The sequence below is a fragment of the Euleptes europaea genome, chromosome 1 (genome assembly GCF_029931775.1).
Source record: "Euleptes europaea isolate rEulEur1 chromosome 1, rEulEur1.hap1, whole genome shotgun sequence".
In the NCBI taxonomy this organism is placed as follows: Eukaryota; Metazoa; Chordata; class Lepidosauria; order Squamata; family Sphaerodactylidae; genus Euleptes; species Euleptes europaea.
The window spans coordinates 114,599,761-114,616,914 of NC_079312.1; the positions used below are offsets into that span (position 1 = coordinate 114,599,761).

Here is a 17,154-nt window from a genome sequence, read left to right on the forward strand (position 1 = left end):
AAGGGCGGGGTCTGGGGAGGGGTTTCAATGCTATAGAGTCTAATTGCCAAAGCGGCCATCTTCTCCAGGTGAACTGATCTCTATTGGCGGGAGATCAGTTGTAACAGCAAGAGATCTCCAGCTAGTACCTGGAGGTCGGCAACCCTAGCCGCAACTCAAGCCAATTTTGCTGCTGCTGTTTAGTTGCTTTTGCTTCAAACCTCTCTAGGAAACTTTCGATAAACCATGCCCTTTTTAACCAAAAGAAGGCAAAATGGAAGCTTGCTGGCTACCCCCCACCCCAACCCCCCCCCACAAAAACAAATCAAGCAGCTCCTAAAGCTTAAGGTGTTCAGGCAACCCTGAATCAAGACAAGTGACCAAATTTACAAGTACTCCAAAGTTAAATTCCCTTTCCATATAAGATAAAAGTTACTTCTATTTACTTTAACATGCAAATTTATAATATATGATATATAGAGAATATAGTGAAATGCTAATGCCTAGAATATAACCATCTACCCAGCTAGTCTCTGCCTTACCTTTGGCATGATTTTTTTTTACAGTTTTGTTTTAAAATCCCCACTTGAATTGCATGCACCACACGCTGCACACATGTGCCCCCCCACCCCAAGTAACCCCCCACACACTTTAAGAGCAGATGTCAGGCAGGCAATTGTAAACATTTAGCCACCCAGATTAAAAATAACATTAAAACAAAGATTTGTTCTAAATTAATACATTAAAAAAATAATTCTAAAAATGCAATAAAACTGCATTTTCCTCATTTTTCCCCTTGAAAAGACATCCCATGTTGTTGAACATTTGAAAAAAGCCTTGAACCCTTACCAAACGGACCCGCCCCCCGCAAAACCCTCCCACCATGGCAATTTCGAATTTTAATCTTGCTTTGAGAATGGAAGACACCCTTCCATGTTTGAAAGTGAGACAACTTCCTTGTTATTCTTAAGATTATTCTTGCTTTCTCTTGAAGTTAAAGGAATGGAGAACTGTGCCCTTTGAGAAGGCAACATTTTTAGAATGGTTTGCAGTTTTCGGAAGCTTTGAATTAAAACAAGAAACAGAATAGCAGAAGCCAAATTATTTTCTTGCCAGGGACATGAGTAGCATTTCTCCTGTAGAAACCTTTCTAACAAATCCAAAAGCTTTCCTTTTAAAACACCAGTATCAACCAAGTCATGAGCCTTTAACAACAGATTTTTGTAGGTGTGTGAATTTAACCCACTTCTTTTGAAACACCTTCCTCACCCTCCTTTCTTATGTCTATAACCAAACACTGTCAGTTCCAAGATAAAAAATGTCTAGGCCAACACTTTTAACGTCCAACACTTGCAAAAATTCTGTAACAAAAATACTCTATCCTGGGCACCAACCCACCACATTGCCTTCTATCTAACAGACACTTAATACTCAAGTAGATGTTTCAGTCCCACTATCATTGTATTAAAATACCCAAGCACTAGACAGTCTAATTTCCTTGAATTTCCTGTTCTCAGTAACATAATGTTTGTTTTGGAAAGACAGGATTGTTAAACTCAGGTGACTGGGGGAAACATCTTGGTATCTGGGACAGCTCTGCTCCACCTTGTTACTAGTTCACAAAATACACAGCTGAAATTTCACAGGCAGTATTTCAAATCTGAACTAAAAAACTCTGGAGACTTACAGAATTTGGGGGATAAAAGCCAAAAATATGGGCAGGATAAGCTTCTAGATGGAAGGTTAAATGGTGCGGGCTGAAGACAACCAACGCTCTTCGTGCTGCTGTTTCTTTTAAGCCCATTTTCGATAATGGGGTTATTTCTTAAATCACAAACATTCAACAGGCACTAACTGATTCATTTTTTAAAAAATTCAGAAGGCAAATCGAGGTCACAGGAAACACTTATTCACAGAGGTTGGTGGTCCCCTACCTGCTGGAATCCTACAGCAAAGCACATACCAATACGTTCTCAGACATCAGGAGATAAACATACCTAACCCCACAGCCCTAAATAGGAAGATTTCGTTATTTGAAAGGCCAATTAAATCATGAATGAAATTTGCTTTCTTTTAGCTCTAGATGATCCGATTGTGTGTGTGCGTTAAGTGCCGTCAAGTCACTTCTGACTTATAGTGACCCTATTAATTAATTTCCTCCCAAACATCTTATCTTTAACAAGCCTTGCTCAGGTCTTGCAGAGGGCCGTGGCTTTCTTGATAAAGTCAAACCATCGCATGTTGGGTCTTCCTCTTTTCCTGTTGCCTTCAAGTTTTCCTAGCAGAATGGTCTTTTCCAGTGACTCTTGTCTTCTCATAATGTGTCCAAAGTATGATAGAGAGCCTCAGTTTAGTCACTTTAGCTTCTAGGGAGAGTTCAAGGCTTGAGTTGACCTGGAACCCACTTATTTGTTTTTTTGGTGGTCCACAGTACCCGTATCTACCATGATCAGCTTATCTAAACAACATTCCTGTGCGGCTACTTGATAAAACTTTTAGGGCCTGGCCCACCACTAGTGGTCAGTGGGCTTCATGAGTCCAACAAATTCAATATGGCAACTGCTAATAACATTTGGGGGGTTGGGTTGTGCTCTGAACACCAATGCATTTTGTTTCTGTTAGAAGGCAGATTCTTTCCAAGCTCCACTATTAAGATGCAATGGCCATTTTGGAGGGGCAGCAATGCCATGTAACACTAGTTCTTTGCCATCTTTGCTAAAGTACTTTTAATAGTGAAATAAACAAAAAGCAGGCGGAGAAGGCAGGCGAGCAGTGGCGGCAAGGGGCTCTCTGGGGTACCTGGGCTGGCTGAGCAGGAATGATGCTGTCTGTGGGGGGGAAGACACCGAGATGCCCCACCTCCTGCGATGTGGATGATGAAGAGAAACTGCCATCACCAAATGCTCCGATCAGCATTAAATACAAGCGCCTCTCCCGGCACTCCACAGCAGCTGGCATTCAAGATTGAGGCCAGCTCCAAGCCCCAGGACCACAAGGCGGAGGACGGCTTATTGCCAGCCGCTGTTTACCGCAAACCGAGAGCCTCTAGCTCGATGACCAGCCAGGGCAGCTCACACACCTCCGGAGTGGAGAGCGGGGAGAAGGAGAGGCTGGAGAAGGACTCGCAAGACAATGAAACAGAAATGTTGGGACCTCAAGCTGACAAGCGAAATGACTCTGGACGACACTGGCCCTGACACATACATTATATAATGGAGGATGTGTGGATGGCAAGGAAGTTTAACGGGCACTCAGGACTGGTTGTCAAAGAAGTCAGTTCATCTACTTCTAGCTCCTCGGAGACAGCTGTGAAGCTTCAAGGCCAAAGCATCGATTTAGCATCGATTTGTTGCCACAGAACGTATCATAAAGAAAGCTGGATTCAATTTAGATTAAGGCAGAGTGAAAATTGGTGGAAGGAACATTAACAATTTGAGATATGCAGATGACACCACATTACTGGCAGAAAACAGCGAAAGATCTGGAAACGGCAGAAAACAGCGAAAGATCTGAAACGACGACTGAGGAAAGTTAAAGCGGAATGTGCCAAAGTAGGATTACAGCTGAACATCAAGAAGGCAAAAGTAATGACTACTGGGGAATTACACAACGTTGATGTTTACAGATGCCCTGACCTAGAGGGCCCAGGCTAGCCTGATCTCATCAGATCTCAGAAGCTAAGCAGGGTCGGTCCTGCCTAATACTTGGGTGGGAGACCACCGAGGAATTACCAGGGTCATGACGCAGAGGCAGGCAACAGAAAACGACCTCTGTTTAGCCTCTTGCCTCGAAAACCTTAGTCGGTCACCATAAGGCGGCTGTGACTTGTCGGCACTTCACACACAAACAAAAAGCAGAACCAGCAAAGCCAGAAGAGAGACACACTTCCAGCAACTAGGACCAGGCTATTCAACAGCTGCCCAGGAGACCACCTCAAGTAACCATCTTTTCTCCCTTCCCCTCACCTTCCCGTACTTCCCCTTGTGCACTCTGCACTGCATCCTGACTACATTTTCTTCTCCACACAGCCCAGTTCCAGTCCCTACTCGCGCACGCTGCTTTCCCAGTAAGGATCCGGAACCCTGGCCTTCACTTTTCAACACCTCTCGGCTCTTTTCTTTCTCCAACGTCCCCTACCCAGGATGGTTTACTTCCCTACCAAAACAATCTCCAGACGACATGGCCAGACCTCTCTTCCCAACCAAGTTGAAATACCTCAAAGTAGCTTGCAAATTACAGCAGTTCCTGCACTGTTTAAAAACCAGTGGGTGAACAAGAGCCCATCACTGGGAAAAACCGAGTACTGATGCATGTGTAATGGGAAATCTCCAAACCCAAATACATTTCCATAGGAATTATATCTAATGAGGTACATTTTCTGCGGGGTCCTCTAGGTATGAAGAGTTTTTTTTTAAAAAAATTGCACTTCCTTGTGACTTGGCTCACGTTAAACACAAAACAGCACTTCAGCTTTAGACAACTAGTGTAAAATATGCTCGATACCACAGGCAGATACTGGAATTCAAGATTACTAAACTCTGTTTCTCTACAAACCATTCCATTCAGGGGCTACAACCTAAAAAAAAAGCCATTAAACATCAGCATTAATATCTTTTAAAAAGCCGAGTTGTTACGTAATGCCTTTGGAAAAATTTGTAATTTTCTGTACTCTTAAAACCTTGGAGATTCTGGGAAAACATCACAGCTAGCGGAGCTTCAGAGATGACATGTATACAAACCAACTTCCTGTTGAGGTTTCTGCAACACTACAGGAAGTCAGCCTGGTGGACAAGCATCCCTCAAAAGCCTTTCCTGGTACCATGCTCCATCTTGCACTAAACACTTTCCGCCGCTACTTTTTCTGGCTTCACTCAACCTACTCCACTTTCAATAATATAAAATCCCCTGCTTCAATACGGTACGCCTTAATTGAACTTTTTTTAAAATCTCACCCTTTAACTTCTAGCCTTCGCTAACCTCTTCACCCAATACTCTCCACAGTGTTTCCTTTCTGCCACCAATCTCTTGGCCTGGTACAGCCTCGAGGAGGAAGAAATGGCCCTCGTTCGCATCCTGGAAAAATGCTGCCACGTCGCTTTTGAGGGCAGTTCGGCAATAATGCATTCCACATTGCGCTGCACCTGAAGACCTTGACCTGGATCGAGAGCTCCCAACTCGTGGAAACAAAGCCTTGTTCTCGTATCTTTGGCATATCGCATCTTTTTGTTAACAGCTGTTGAACAATGATTTTTTTTTTACAGAAAACATGCACTGACCACTTCCCTTATTGAATGCACCCCATCACAAGGCAAGACAGTTCATCTTCCTGTGCCTGAAAGCCTCACTTCTGACCCGCGTAACTTATGACCGTCTGTAAACTTTACCTCTCACAAATCGGGGACAGATGCCTAAGCTTGTATTATGATACAATTTCTCTTTCCTCCATTAGCTCTGCTGCAGGGCATTCAAGACAGGTGTTAAAGAAATATTCCTGCTTCTTCAAATAGCTACAGCTCCATTTCTTTTCAGGACATTCCAAGCACCGCATGTCAGCTGCAAACTTTCGTGAATTTTATATGGGGGGGATTGTTTCTATAAAGCTGATTTATATACATCTAGTGTCTTGATATGGCTTCCTCTGTGTAATGTTTGAAAGCTCGATGAACCATCAGAGTGAGGTACTGCCATATGTGGCCCTTACCTGCCTGTGCCATGACGTCCAACTCTAATCCTAATATGCAGAGGGCTGGGACGTGCTACCCAAAACCTTTGCAAGCAGGAGAAAGCAGGAATATGTCTCACCAGCAGGCTAACACACAGGGATCTTCTGTGCGAGCCTCTGAGCTATCCAACAAAGTTGCAGTTATTGGGAGAGGGAAACCAGGGCTCTTCCCCCCCCCCCAAAAAGAATCTCTGTCGGTGTCTCATTCCCAAAGCTGATGGCGGCAATGGTTGCCCCTAAAGAACTGTGATCCAGACACCTTGACCTTCCATAGAACGTCCCTCTCAATTTAAGAGGCACCTCTGAATTAGCAGTGTCTGGATCTTGTCTCTCTTGCCTTCTGTCCTGTGATGCCAACAGAAAAACAGTCCTGTTATGAAATAGAGGTGGGTGCGAAAGGGATCTTTTCCTTGTTCTTCTGAACATTTTGGATTGTTCAGGATCTCACCTCTGAGAAGCCCCACAGTTCAAGCATCCAGACAGTGCAGATTCTACTCCAGTCTCCAGACAGCAGATTCTCTGACTACTCAACTGGAAATATACTACTGCCACAGTTAAGAATCTGGCACAGGAAGACCATGAGAGGTCCGACAGGGCAAACATATTACCATCTAATTTTTGTTGTTTTTAAAAAGTCCCTAACACACAGAAATAAGGAATCATTTGGGCTGAATCCCGTTTTTTTTAAATGGCTCTCTTGATGCCAGGATTATATTTAAGTTCTGCTTTTCCTTTTTCTTAAATACTGGAAGAAAATGAACAAGCATTTATCCTAGCACCAAACACAACGCTTTGGTAAATAAAACGCCATTGACAAAAACTTTGTTCACGCTCAAAACAAAAGAATAGGAACCCCTGAGATCAAAAAAGAATTGAAGAGGAGGAAAAAAATCACTTAAACTGAGCTACTCTTGAGTGAGAATAACCCTCAAACCTTCCCTTTCTGTCTCCCCGCCCACCCACCCAGCCCTAGGGGGAAAAAAATGAAACCAATACAACAGCAATAGCTAAGCTCAGATTCCAAAGCAGCAGCTACTCCCAACCCTATTCCCCCTCAGCAAATACAATCCCAAAAAACACAAACAAAAAAAAAGGACATATAATAATGCAAGGGTTGGCGAAGAGGTGCAGCAGGCAGCCCGCAGCGCCAGAAGTCCAAACTTAATAAATAAGTGGTAAAAAAAATATTTTTTTCTTTTTCCTTTTTGCGTGTTTTGTGTCTGTTCACAGTGCGTGAGCAACAGTCACCGTCGTGTGGCCTCGAGCCTCCGAGAGTCACGGTGGAGAGAGGAGCAGGGAGCCATGCTCACTGGTTAGCAACTCTTCGCGGCGGGTGGTTAATCGCAGGAAGGTACAAAGACGCAAAAGCCCTTTCACCCGAAGAGTCGTTATCTTGGGCTGTCTGGTGCTGAGATGCAAACAGGGGAAGCGAGATACCTGCGTTCGAGACAGGCCCAGACAACTCCCCCCAACTCTTCCGGGCAATACTGGCGGCGAAGACGAAACAGACAAGGGCGACCGAGCGGGCAAAATGACGAGTCTGTGCCGCTGAAGAGTTGCGAGGGTGGGCGCCCGCTGGTGTAGTGGCTCTCTCTCCTGCCCCCGTCTTGCGAGAGCTCCGACTGCCAAGGAGACCTTCTCCGGCATGACAGCCACCGCCGCACGGCTACCTGGTGAAGAACGGCAGGTGGTGCTGGCTGAGGATGCTGCTCGTGCGGGGCGACTCTGTCTTGGCCATGACGTCTTGGAACCAGGATGCCACGTCGACTTCCAGGGTCTCATAACGCTTGATGAAGTTGTGTTCCTATAAGGGAGCAGAAAGAGAAAACCGCCTTGATCAGGAATCTCGGCTCCCTCAAATCTCCGACAAGGCTACAAAGGATTTATTGCCAGCTACACCCAAAGGGAGTGAGGATGCGCTAAACGGCTGGCCGCTGACAAGAAGGAGCGGTCAATAAGTGAAATGAAAGCCAGCAACCAGTATATCTAGTTTGGCTTTAAGAAACGAGGCGTAGGTAAGGAAGAATACCACAAGATTCATTCCAGCCTGCCTGCCAATGGTTACGGGCTAGCTCTGGTTACTTTCTGGCGTGCCCACCTCAAACATTTGTCAGAAGAACCAGCTGCAGCCTTCTCTCCGAGATTTTTTAATGTTCACAACGAAGAGTTCTCTCTAATACTCACAAGTAGCTTGTTGTACTTTGGTCTCTTCCTGTGATCTTTAGTAAGGCTGCAAAGACAGAAATCTGCAGTCAATTCTTTTTAGGGAAAGGAGCAAGAAGACTTATGGAGTTATCAGCATGGCACATCTCCAGTTACTTGGGGCCCTTATAACGGAACTCAGATGGCCTATTCTCCCTTTAGTAGTTCACTGTCCTGCCATAACGAGAAGCCATGGGGTCTGTCTTGTATGCTCCAAACCCTTCTATCCCATAACAGCTTGCACCAACCAGACTGTGTAGGTGTGTCTACTTAAAGGAACCAGAGGTGGAAGAAAGGCATACAAGCTTGAAGCTCTCTAGCATAAAATAATCTACCACTGTACAATTGTTCACAAGCCAGCTGCTGATACAGCTGTCATCTTGATAACAAGAGTGGAAAAGGGAGAGGATAAAGGAACACGACCAACTTCCGTTTCCTGTGCTTCAAGCAGCAGCTGTACCGACCCTTGTCAGGGATGCTGTAAGCTGATCCTGCATTGAGCAGGGCATTGGTCTAGGTCGCCTATATGGCCCCTTCCAACTCTATGATTGTATTATTGGTTCTTTGCTAGTTCCAGGGTAACGAAGAAAATTCCCTGCTTTTCTAGAGCCAGTAGAGAAGCAGGCTGGGATTTGAAGCTTAGTGGACGGAGAAAAGGCAAGGCAGAAGGGCTAGCGATGTGTGTCAAGCAGAATTAACTAAATATGTCCAGGACTAGCTGCCCAGGATGGGGATTTATTTTCTGGCGAAATGTTCTGGGGAAATGCAGCAAAAATAAACAGGAGTTTTGTTACACCTTGCAGATAACAAAATTTTACTTCGCATAAGCTTTTGTGGACCAGAGCCCACTTCTTCAGACTCCTGTTTATTCTTGCTGTAACAGACTAACATGGCTATCCCTCTACAACTGTTCCCAGTGTAAGCTGAGCTCAGGCTTTTGCAATGGCATGTCATTGGTTTTGCCACCCCTGACTGTTCTAATTCTCTTAAGAACACTATTAACAGAATCAGAGGCAGAGCAGCCCAAAGTTGAACACCAGCCAGCGCATGAGAAACCAACTGGTGAGCAGGTGCTCAGCAAAGGGTGGTAAAAAAAATCACCAGGGCTGTAGCAATCACAGGGCTGGCTGGCAAATTGTGACTGGCAGTTCCAATACCTATACTAGCATATTTCACTTGGCGGTTCACTCACCAGTCTTTGACGAAGGACTGAAAGTCTATGGAAAATCCCATGTTGTTTGGGAGAAGCGGAGGATCTTCTTGCAATACCTTGGTGAGAACCTCAAAGTCCGTTTTACAGTTCTTGTAGGGAAACTGACCCGTAGCAAGCTCGACCTGCACAAGGGGGGGATGCAGAGAGCAAACTTCTTTAAACAAATTGAAACAATCTGTTAAGATCCAGCAGCAGCACCTCACCTAGCAATGGTAAAGCTTTCCCCCACTTCAGTAAACTGGCTTGGATCTAGACTGTTTCCATGGGTGCAAACTGAGGAGTGTGATTTTCCTGCCTCCCCCTTCCCATGGCAGCCCAAAATGCCTCCTGATAATGGGGATCGGGGGGATCAGGGTACCTTCCCCAGGAAAAGGGTGGGGGGTAGCATCTTCAGACTGCTGTGGGAAAGGGCAAAATCATGCTCCATGGGTGGAAATTCTTGTGTCCATGGAAATGCTAGTCTGAATCTAACCTACTGTCAGTTGTGCTTTCAAGATTGTAAGATAATGCAAGTGTAATACAAGTCTAATACAGATAATACAGTGTAAGATAATACAAGTAGCTTAACCATATGAATGTCTCCAGGTTAAAAACCAACTTATTTAATGAGGTCCTATTCCAGCTGCAATAGACTGGGTTCTGCCAAACTAAGTCAACTGAACTGCAGTCATCTTCCCAGACCTTCAAAAGGAAATTTAAATCCAACATCAACACTTGCATCCAGATAGACCAGACAACTACCCCATCTCTACCTGGCAATACAGGCAGAGACAAAGAGCAAGAAGGCCTTTGCCTCCAAAATACAGATTGGGAAAGTCTTCAATAATGCCACATTTCACATTTCAGATAGCAAATGTCCAGTGATATCTCCATTCTACTTTGCCACACTCAACAGCTGCAGTCTTCTCTGAAGGTGAGAGCTCCGGTTTTATTTTCACAACCCATTCTTTTAAAAAACAAATCTAAAATCATCACCTTTTCTACATTTATTTCGTGTATTAAATAAAGGCTGTTTGAGGCATGATTCAAAAAAGGCTCCAAAAAGACATCATGGAGGCAAATTATATTTCATTAAAAAAAGAATGGAGGCTTCCCTTACCAGAGAAATGCCAAGGCTCCACACATCTGCACGAATATCATAATCTGGTTTTGAGGGATCAGGGGGATCTATTCTCTCAGGCTAGAAACAAAAAAGAGTATTAAAAATTCAGTCAAAAGAGCATCTGTCTGCTGCTGATTTCTTACCTGTACCTACCAAGATTCACCTAATTACAAAAAGGCAACTGTGTCGCACAGGCAAAAAGCTTTGCTGCTCTCATCAAACAGCAACTGCCCAATAGTTCCAGCAGTGTTTCCCAGAATTCTGGTCAAAATTAAGTGACAAACTTCTAGAGGGAAACACAAGAAATGTCACTGTGAGGCCCAAAGGACACACAATGTAGTCTGAACACATAAAGCTGCCTTATACAGAATCAGACCCTTGGTCCATCAAAGTCAGACCGGCAGTGGCTCTCCAGGGTCTCAGGCAGAAGTCTTTCACATCACCTACTTGCCTAGTCCCTTTAACTGGAGAACTACAGGGACTGAACCTGGGACCTTCTGCATGCCAAGCAGATGCTCTACCACTGAGCCATGGCCCCTCCCCTTTGATAGCTGAAATTTAAAACAGGCCTGGTCCAGAGACCTGCCAACATAAGGGCTCACCTGGCAACATTATATATAACCTACACTGAGCAAACTTAAAGAAAAAGAGTGGACTCATAACAAAAACCAAACAAAACCTTAATTCAACAAGACCACAGTGAGAGTACCATTTTGCAACCACCCGCTTGCCTCTTACCGCCATATATGCCGCACAACCAGCACTCCGGGTTTTGGCTTTCGAGTCCACCAGTCTCCCACTGATACCGAAGTCACAGAGTTTGATTTGGCCCCTCTCATCTAACAAGATATTGGAAGGTTTCACATCTCTGTGGATGACACCGTGTTTTTCTTTCAGGTAGTAGAGTGCCTTGACAATCTGAAAGCGACACAGACACATATGCTAAAGAAAAAAACAACCCAGTTGTTCTCTATAAACTAAGTAACAGAAATAGGGTAGCACTGACTACCAACACTGCATGATATATATATATATAATATGCCTGGAAAAAATGCCATTTTGCTCAATTGATTGGAGCACTAAGGTTATTTACACCCTGTGTGTGTTCAGAGCTGTCAATTCGCTTCCGACTCATGGCGACCCTATGAATCAATGTCCTCCAAAATGTCCTATCTTTGACAGTCTTTACACCATAGACTAGGTTATTTACAACCTAGACTAGCCCTGGAATCCAGGACTTTCATGAAAACAGACTTTCAGTTATCTTAGGACAAATTTCATGCTGTAAGCCTGTGGAAACAGCATTCTTTTGGGTCATACAGGTTATAAAACAGAGAAACAAAATATTGACAAAGCTGTGCTCTTACTGTTTCTTCTTGTAACCCTGAGAAGAAATATACCATCCACTACAGATCCGACACTGAATTATCCCGAATTTTATCACTTTCAGTGGGATGTGATATTTATTTTAAAAATTATCCTGCTGTTCTGCATAGAGGCCTGAAACCAGTTTACAGTAAAGTTTAAAACAACCACCACAATTATCATCATCATCATCATTATTATTATTCAGGTAGGTAGCAGAGCTATGTAAACCTACTAAAAGAGAACAGTATTTACTAGCCCTCTGGGGGGATGGGCCTCATGAAGCTGGAAGTTCAAAAACTTTGGTCTGCCACTGAGAAAGGCCCACCATGCATGATCATCTGCCGAATCGTCAATGGCAGTGAACTAAGCAGCAGGGCTTCTCCTGGGTTACTTAAATTGGGAGCAGGCAGTTCCTGAGGTTTCCTGGTCCCAACATGTTAGCACCTTGCATGGGCCCCAAACCAAACTGGAAGCCAGAGAAGCCAAAGTATGGATTCTGAAGCATTGCCAACAATAACACAATCGGAAATTCACCCAATACAAGCTAAGAGGAACTTCTGGCCACACTTCTATACAAGTGTCCACAATAAAGTTGGATTGCAGAAGCACACCCAAACTACAAACTTGGTTTTTCAGAGGGAGTACAAGCCCTCTACAATAGACTGATCACCACTTCCTAAGTCTGGATTAGAGACTCTTTCACTATCCACTCTTGGATGTTAGAGATTTTAATATTCAGACTACAGTGCACCGAGAACATTATTATACCATCAAAGCACGGAACAATTTAACTGCTATAAATATTACTTTAAATTACATTTCATACCTTTTTAGATAGCATGAGAGCATAAGAATGTTTTTTTAAAAAGACACATGGGAGAAAGACCTTTTGAAGTAATTATACTTTTTATCGGTTGCCTTAAAGCCATGGTTGTCAACCTATGGGTCGCGACCCCCAAGGGGGTAGCGACGTGTTTTCTGGGGGGTCGCCGCCACTGTCCTGGGACAGCCCCCATCCAAGCGAGGAACCGGCCGACCGACAGCCGGAAGGAGAGAGGCGAGGCACCGGAGAGAGAGAGGCAAGGAGAGAGGCGAGGAACCGGCCGACCAACAGCCGGAAGGAGCCGGGCTGCAGAGATGCGGCAGCGCGCCGCCGCACACCAGCTGTAGCCCTGCCGCCCAGGGTGGGCCCGCCCGCCTCTCAGCTGGGCGGCGGGGCTACAGCTGGTGTGGGCAGCACGCCGCCACGCCTCTACAGCACGGCTCCTTCCGGCTGTTGGTTGGCCAGTTCCTCGCCTCTCTCCTCACCTCTCTCTCTCTCCAGTTCCTCGCCTCGCCTCTCTGTCGGTCGGATGACGCGGCGGGATGTGTGGGAGGCAGAGGAAGCTCCCCTGGCTCGGCCCGTTCAGGTCTCGGAGGAGAAGAGGGCGGGGCCCCTTGACGCCGCTAGCTCTGCAGCCACGTTGTTTTTATTTTTAGCCGCACTCGAGTAAACACCACAGTGGGGCGGGAGCTTCAGCCTGGAATCCAAGTGCGCATGTCTGTACTGCGGCTTCGCTTTTCTGCCCTGAGTCAACAGTTCCGCTCTGCCAAGGCCAAGGGGGAGAGAGCTGAGGTGCAAGTGCAGTTCAGGATTTCCCCCTCAAGCGTGCGGGTTCGGCGAGGCGCAGAAGGAGCGGTGACTGGCGGAGGGGAGAAAAAGGTGCGAAAAGTCCAAGCGGGATAAGCGGCCCTCGGCTCTTTCCTGGCCCTTTGCTCTCGTGAGGTAATTAATAGCCCTATATTGCAGTTCCCCTTCTTTCCCAGTGCCTTGGCCATAATCCCAACTAATGGAGTGTTGTGATGGGCCTTGGTCTGATCCAGCATGGCTTTTCTTATGTTCTTATCTTGGCTATCTTCTGAGCATGGAGTAGGGGTCACTGGGGGTGTTGGGGGGGGGAGGTAGGTGTGAATTTCCTGCATTGTGCAGGGGGGTTGGACTAAATGACCCTGGTGGTCCCTTCCAACTCTATGATTCTATGAAATTTGGCTTCAATCTGGCTTGGCTCATGTCCATATTTTAGTTAGGAAAAGCCCAATCACACCCTAATCATCAGGTAAAACCAGCCCAAAGCATAAAAGATAGTTTCAGAGGGTAGCCACTACTGGTCTGCAGTAGCCCGGTTTGAGTCCACTAGCACTTTAGAGACCAACAAGATTTTCGGGGCGTGAGCTTTCAAGAGTCAAAGCGCTTCTTTACTCGGTGCCGCGCCAAGCCTTATGAACGCCCTCGTGCAAACATAAACTTTGCTCCTTTTATCGACAGTAAAAATTAAAAATGACACCACAGTGTCACAGCAGTGTGAAATGCTCTTCTCACAACCTTTTCCTGCGGATAAATTAAAAAAAAAAAATTTCCACGTAAAAGAATTTTTTTTTTCGTATTTATATTTCAGAAATTCGTGCTCATGGAGAAAAAATGTTGGAATTATATTCTGAAAGATCTATTTGCATTGTGTTTTCTTTATCCTATTAAAAATGTCATTTATGGCTTTATTATGCAAATATGGCGGGGGTTGCAGGTTACTTGGCAATTGTAAAAGGAGGTCACGACTCGAAAAAGGTTGGGAACCACTGCCTTAAAGGGAAGAAGAGTTGGTTTTTATAGCCTGGTTTTCCCTATCTTTTAAGGAGAATCAAACTGGCTTACGATCTCCTTCCCTTCCCCTCCCCCCAACAGACACCTCATAGGTGGGGACCTTGTGAGGTAGGTGGGGCTGAGAGAGTTCAGAGAGAGCTGTGACTAGCCCAAGGTCACCCAGCTGGCTTCATGTGTAGGAGTAGGGAAACCAACCCGGTTCACTAGATGAAAGTCTGCTGCTCATGAGGAGGAGTGGGGAATCAAACCTGGTTTTCCAGATTAGAGTCTGCCGCTCTTTAACCACTACACTATGCTGCATGAGTGCCCCTCTAATGAGACAGCATGGCGTAGTAGTTAAAGAGCGGCAGACTCTAATCTGGAGAATTGGGTTTGATTCCCCACTCCTCATGAGCAGCAGACTAATCTGGTGAACCAGGTTGGTTTCCCCACGCCTCCACATGCAGTCTGCTGAGTGACCTTGGGCCAGGCACAGTTCCCTTTGAACTCTCTGAGCCCCACTTACCTCACAAGGTGTCTGTTGAGGGGAGGGGAAGGGAAGGTAATTGTAAGCCGGTTTGAGACTCCTTAAAAAGTAGAGAAAATCGGGGTATAAAAACCAACTCTTCTTCTTCTTTAGGGAGCCCTGCCCACCACTTGGTATATAGTTCAGTATGGTCCTCAGACTTTCAGCACCTGCTTTTTAAGGTTCCACAAAGGGTCCACAATGACGAGAGAAGGGGAAGATCTGCTTCTATTAATTACTTCTGTTTGCTATGTCATGTCCCAAGGCCCTGTCTCTGTGCTAGTACAGGATTCCTCAACATGGTGCCTGTGGGAACCCATAGTGACCACCAATAGGCTTCCTGGCTTCCTGGTGTCCATCTGCTTTCCCCCCAAAACAAAGAACCATTCCTGGCTTTCTTCCATCTCACTGGAGCAGGAGGGGCTTCACAAGAACCCAGAAGGCATCATCATCTTCAGGGGGCACCCTTCTTTAGTCTTCAAAATTTAGAGGTTTTTTTCCTCTTTTGTATTTTTAATTAGATATCATAGAATCAAATCAAATCACACCTTTATTTGGCATATATCATAGAATCATAGCATTGGAAGAGACCACCAGGGTCATCTAGTCCAACCCACTGCACAATGCAGGAAATTTACAACTACCACCCCCCCACACACCCCCAGTGACCAGAAGATGGCCAAGATGCCCTCCTGCTCATATTATACTATTTTTGTTTACTTGTTCTTTAAGTTTGTAAGCCAGTTTTATTGCACTGTTTTCAAATTCTGAGAAAAGCAGACTACAAATGAAGCAAATAATAAATGAAGAAAATAAACAAACCTCTCAAAATTTTGTGATGGGCACCAGCATTCCATGGCCCACACAGCCATGTGGTGTCGATACCGTTCTCAAAAATCCCAAGCATTCATGGGCTCAATGAGACTGGGGGCCACTGTCCTAGCAAATATATCTAACCTAGAGATAATGAAGCTTTTTCATAAATGTACCAATGAGATCAAAGATCACACCGTTTTCTCTGACACTGGAAATCTGTCCCTTCAATTCCAAAAAAAGACTTTCCCAATGTTACAAGAGAAACATAGCAATACAATCAGTATAAATGCTGCTCACATTTAAGAATTTAAACTTGCATCTTTCATTCTGTGCTCTCACAGTACTTGAAAAAGTGATGAATTACATTTGTCTTAATCAGATATCTCTCTCTAATGCAATCAAATTACAATCCTCCCCCCCCTCCCTTTTTGGATCAAGAAATGGGATTAACAGTTTCTTAATCCTTTTTAAAAAATCCCTTGTGAGGGTTTCCCCCCATCCAATCCCAGGTATCTTCAGTGTTTCAAAAATGGAATCTGCTAAAAGGGGATCACTTCCCAACATGTGTATCTACAGGCACTCTTCATAGGTTTTACTGTACATGCTCATACTGAGAGTCAAAAATATGCAGTAGCAGGGAGAAAAGCACAAAATCTCCATCCTATAGACACAGAAACTTTTTAATGCATATATTCCACTTTTTATCTTCAGAACAATGAGGGCTACGAAGTGGTTACAGAGAAGATTATATTTGTATGAATTAATTTCTGTGTTTGAGTGCGAGAAAGTCCTCTTGGAATCAGAGAAGATGGACTGGCCTGATGGGTGGCCGCCGCTAGGCCCTGCTGAGGGTTCCCCCCCCCCTCTTCATATGAATATAAGAGGAGCCATGCTGGATCAGACCAAGGTCCACCAAGCCTAGCAGCCTGTTCACATAGAGGCCAACCAGGTGCCTCTAGGAAGCCCACAAACAAGACGACTGTAGCAGCACTGTCCTGCCTGTGTTCCAAAGCATCAATCCCAGATATCCTCAGTATTTAAAAAGGGAATTTGCTGAAAGGGGAAGGCTGTTGGCAACTCTCTTACTCCCCTTGAAGATTCCAGCTTCAAACACTTACCGCCACAGTCATCTTTCCCAAGATCCTCTCAGGGATAGGTCCTTGAATGCGTTTTTTCAGCTTCTCAGCACACGTACCCATTAGCTCCATGGCTATAAAAACATCCGTCTGCAGGTGTGAAAACAACGGAAGCACAAGTTTTAGGTGATTCTGACAAGGCTGTTCAGTTTGCCCTCACACGTAGACAGGCCGGAGAATGTGGTGGCGCTGGTTTGACTTACGTTTGTGATGAAAGTCCCAAAGCACTGAACTATGTAGGGACAGTCGTGACTCTTCAGCACTACATCCAAGTCCATCAGGATTCTCTTGTTCTCCTCTTTATTACCAGAACGACGCATTTGCTAAGGCAGAAGGAAATATTACAGGGCCTATGTGAAGATTACGCGCAAAAGTGACAAGATATTTGCCTCACAGTTCTTGAAGCTTTATGGTTTATGACAGATCATCAATGTTTCCCACCTATAAAAGGTAAGACCATTATTGAAAAGCTT

At 45.0% G+C, this 17,154-nt stretch overlaps 1 protein-coding gene across 2 annotated transcripts in view; it reads right to left on the minus strand.

The window, feature by feature from the left end:
* Window positions 1-7,367: 7,367 nt before the first annotated feature.
* Window positions 7,368-17,154, minus strand: part of MAP2K7 (mitogen-activated protein kinase kinase 7) — a 49,298-nt gene continuing 39,511 nt past the window's right edge. For both annotated transcript variants that reach the window (XM_056859647.1, XM_056859639.1), the window contains 7 exons: window positions 16,885-17,004; window positions 16,664-16,771; window positions 10,957-11,136; window positions 10,216-10,296; window positions 9,096-9,238; window positions 7,886-7,931; window positions 7,368-7,505 (listed from right to left, as the gene is read on the minus strand). In XM_056859647.1, the coding sequence (XP_056715625.1) occupies window positions 7,368-7,505; window positions 7,886-7,931; window positions 9,096-9,238; window positions 10,216-10,296; window positions 10,957-11,136; window positions 16,664-16,771; window positions 16,885-17,004 (816 nt within the window). The remainder of the gene's footprint in view (window positions 7,506-7,885; window positions 7,932-9,095; window positions 9,239-10,215; window positions 10,297-10,956; window positions 11,137-16,663; window positions 16,772-16,884; window positions 17,005-17,154) is intronic.